General features: G+C 35.0%; 1 protein-coding gene across 1 annotated transcript; it reads right to left on the bottom strand.

Annotated features, from left to right (window-relative positions):
• Nucleotides 1-478: 478 nt before the first annotated feature.
• LOC134571397 (olfactory receptor 10AG1-like) lies at nt 479-1,449 on the bottom strand. The gene has a single exon (XM_063429601.1). The coding sequence runs from the start codon at nt 1,424-1,426 to the stop codon at nt 479-481; it is 948 nt and encodes a 315-aa protein (XP_063285671.1). The 5' UTR covers nt 1,427-1,449.
• Nucleotides 1,450-3,727: the final 2,278 nt, after the last annotated feature.

Below are 3,727 nucleotides of genomic sequence, written 5' to 3'. Positions count from 1 at the left end.
ATATTCTTAGACCATAATCTTAAGTATGCCTAAACCTGTTTAAAATATAAAATTGTGCATGTTAAACTTGGGACCCGCTTGTTTTGCGTAGAAAAGCTGGAGGAATGCCTTTGGGGTACCTCTTGCCTGTTTGTGTTATATCTATGCACTACAAAAAAAAATAAAAAATACAGTGTTACATTTTACAAGGCTTTTTTTAAAGTTTAAAACTGTATTTGTTTTTCCTTTCTTTAATCTGTATCATATATATTTGTTTTTTGCAGCAAAATATTTAAAATATGTATCTACAAAATGCAAACATCAAATAAAGACAAAATATACAATTGTTGTAATTAATAAGTCAATATGTCAAAATCTAATATATACAAATGTAGTTCTAGAAATAATTCTAAAATAAATTCTAAATAAAGATCCCATGGTCATTTGTTGGTCGATACAGAGAAAGTAAAACCAGAAAATCAGGTATTTATTTATTTATTTAATATTGCACTTGTTTAGGAAAATCTAAAAATATTTTTCCCAGAGCTTTATTCATATCTTTGTTCCTCAGGCTGTATATCAAGGGGTTAATGAGAGGTATTAAGATGCAATAAAAGAGTGAAATCATTCGATCATTAAAAGGAGATCTCTGGGATCGTAAACGAAGATGAACAAACATGGCTGTCCCATAGAAAAGAATAACAGAGGTCAGGTGAGACACACAAGTAGACAGTGCCTTCTGACGTCCCTCTGCTGAATGAATGCGCATTATGGAGGACAGAATGTTGATATATGAGCAGATAATAAAAAGGAATGGGATCGTGGCCCCCACAAGACAAGCTATGAAGACACACAGTTCATTGATGAAGGTGTCAGCACAGGCCAGGCTGAGAAGTGGGGGAATATCACAGAAAAAATGGTCTAAATGGTTAGAATTACAATAAGGCAATGTAAAGATGAAGGTGGTTTGCCCGAAAGATACCAAGAACCCCACCATCCATGACCCAATGGTTAACTTATAACACAATGTATTGCTCATAACAGACATGTATCTTAATGGGTGGCAGATAGCTACATAGCGATCAAAGGCCATCACCAAAAGGAAAACACATTCTGAAACTCCAACAGAGAAGAAGACAAACATCTGAGTAGCACAACCAATGAAGGAGATGGACCTATTTCCACTTAGGAAATCGTGCAGGACTTTTGGAACAGTGACCGTAGTTAGGCAAAGCTCAAGGAATGATAGATTCCTCAGGAAGAAATACATGGGAGTTTGAAATGCAGGGTCTAACGAAATAGTCAGTATGATTACACCATTTCCCAGCAATGTGAGGATGTAGGAAAACAGAAAGAAGTTAAAGACAATGGCTTGAAGAGTAAGGGATAAGTCAGAGAATCCTAAGAAAATGAATTCTGTCACGTTAGTATGAAGGTCTCTTCCCATAACCAGGTCGCTAGACGTCGTCCCTCTTCTCAATAGAGAAAAAAGTTTATGAGAGAATCAAAGGTTAAAATGACAATAAACACAGTGCAATCTCTAAAACATTTTTCCATTTCATATTTCTAACAAGATTAAATTTGCAGATCTGGTGTAAGACTTACATGTTAATAAAATCTGTTCCTTCATTCAGTTAATTTATAGGAAATATTCTATAAATTATTACAACGTTGGAATTTGGTCCCGGCACGCCTAAGTAGGTTTGATAAATCCACTGCTGACGTGTGCTTGAGATGCACCCAGCCTTCTGGTACTCTATATCAAATCTGGTGGGAATGCCCACATTTACAGAAGATTAAGGATGAAACAGGAAAAGTATTATCAAAAATGTAGCATCTTAGAAACCCTTTAGACAGGGAACAAAATGTTACCCAAATTACATATCAAGGGGAAAGTGAATATTATTTCTATGTGATGAATGGCAATTTGACCTCATACTATAACACCTGGACACCATGGTTCGAAGTTGCTGCCAGTGACTAGACCCCTATGAGAACGATGCTCACTGTGAGACTCTTTTTCGGTACATACACTCAGAGGAAGAGGTGGAACAAAATTATATAAATCTATTTTTTTACTTCCTCTGAGGGTTTATTTGTATAATCAGTGCTCCAACAAGAATATGCAGAAGAGGATTTGCTAGTTAGAATAATATCGAAGTACAGATACAACCTTGCCAATATATAATACAAGTCTGCAATTTAGAAAGACAAATATCAATCACTACTGTTAATTATAAAATGTGTAACTTGCGTAACTTGCAAACATTCTTTGTATGTATTGAATTACTGTTATTAAATGTTGTATTTAAAAAAAAAAAACTTATTTAAAAAAAGGTTACATTTATAAATTTAAAAAAATAAATGAATACATTTGTATAAATGTACTTAATGCACTCTATGCCCCATACTGTCCTGATTTTTGTCAAACCACTACTAAACAATTTAACAAACGTTTTTTTGAATAGCACTCACTGGCTTTTTGTGTCATTATAACCTGCTATGCTGAGATGCAGTGGTTAAGGTGCAGAGAGTGCCCATAGCGTACATACATTTCTAAACATTACAGGACAATCATCAGCGCCCAAACCTTCCACCTCAATGCAGCAACCTGGAGGAAGGACAGATGGCACCAGAGGAGACATAATCGGGGTTAAACTGTATAAAAATGGTTTAACCTCATAAATTGAGAATGCAGCCAGGTCTTACACTCACCATAACAACTTAGTAGAGATGAAGTTGTTATGGGGCATGGAACACCCCCAGAATTTTACTTTTATTATAATATTATTTTATAACTATTCTGTAAACACAATCTGTAGATACGCCCAATGTTTTGTTGTATGTTTATGTGTTTATACACATCATTGTACGTAAAAAATCTTACACTATTAATTAAACTCAACAGTCAGGAGGTTAGAGAAGATCAAGGAACTGTGTTCACAACTTTGCTATGAAGTATACATTACTACCGATATCAGCATTGATTTAAAATGTTTGCATAAGCTTTTGAAAGATTTAATATTCTTGGATAACCTTTCTTTAAATTATCTAATATTTTGAAAGCTATTTTTATATATAATTTTAATATATTGATATATTTTAAACATATCATATATTTTGTGATAGTTTAATATTTTAAAAAATATATATTTTTAAAGTTTAACCAAAATATTAAATCAATTCATAATCTTATACAACAATATTAAATCAGAGTCATAATTTAGTAGTGTTTTCAATCTTTTGAATGTTTGCAAAGAAATTAAGGCACACACTAAATCACTAGATGGCATAATTAGGATAAAATATAAATATGCGCTGGCACAGAAGAATAGTTAGTTATCCTGTGCTCCTATATACAGTCATGTCTATTTCAGAGAGCCGCTGGTCTGTCTAACTGTCTGTAATCTTGGCATCCTCTAAGCTCAGGCACACAGCTTCCTATCCCTTTAATGGCTCCGGCACACAGCTTCCTATCCCTTTAATGGCTCCGGCACACAGCTTCCTATCCCTTTAATGGCTCCGGCACACAGCTTCCTATCCCTTTAATGGCTCCGGCACACATCTTCCTATCCCTTTAATGGCTCCGGCACACAGCTTCCTATCCCTTTAATGGCTCAGGCACACAGCTTCCTATCCCTTTAATGGTTCAGGCACACAGCTTCCTATCCCTTTAATGGCTCAGGCACACAGCTTCCTATCCCTTTAATGGCTCCGGCACACAGCTTCCTATCCCTTTAATGTCTCA

This window comes from Pelobates fuscus, chromosome 8 (assembly GCF_036172605.1).
Source record: "Pelobates fuscus isolate aPelFus1 chromosome 8, aPelFus1.pri, whole genome shotgun sequence".
Classification (NCBI taxonomy): Eukaryota; Metazoa; Chordata; class Amphibia; order Anura; family Pelobatidae; genus Pelobates; species Pelobates fuscus.
The sequence above is the reverse complement of the archived record's forward strand: the minus strand, read 5'-3'. Positions and strand labels throughout refer to the sequence as shown.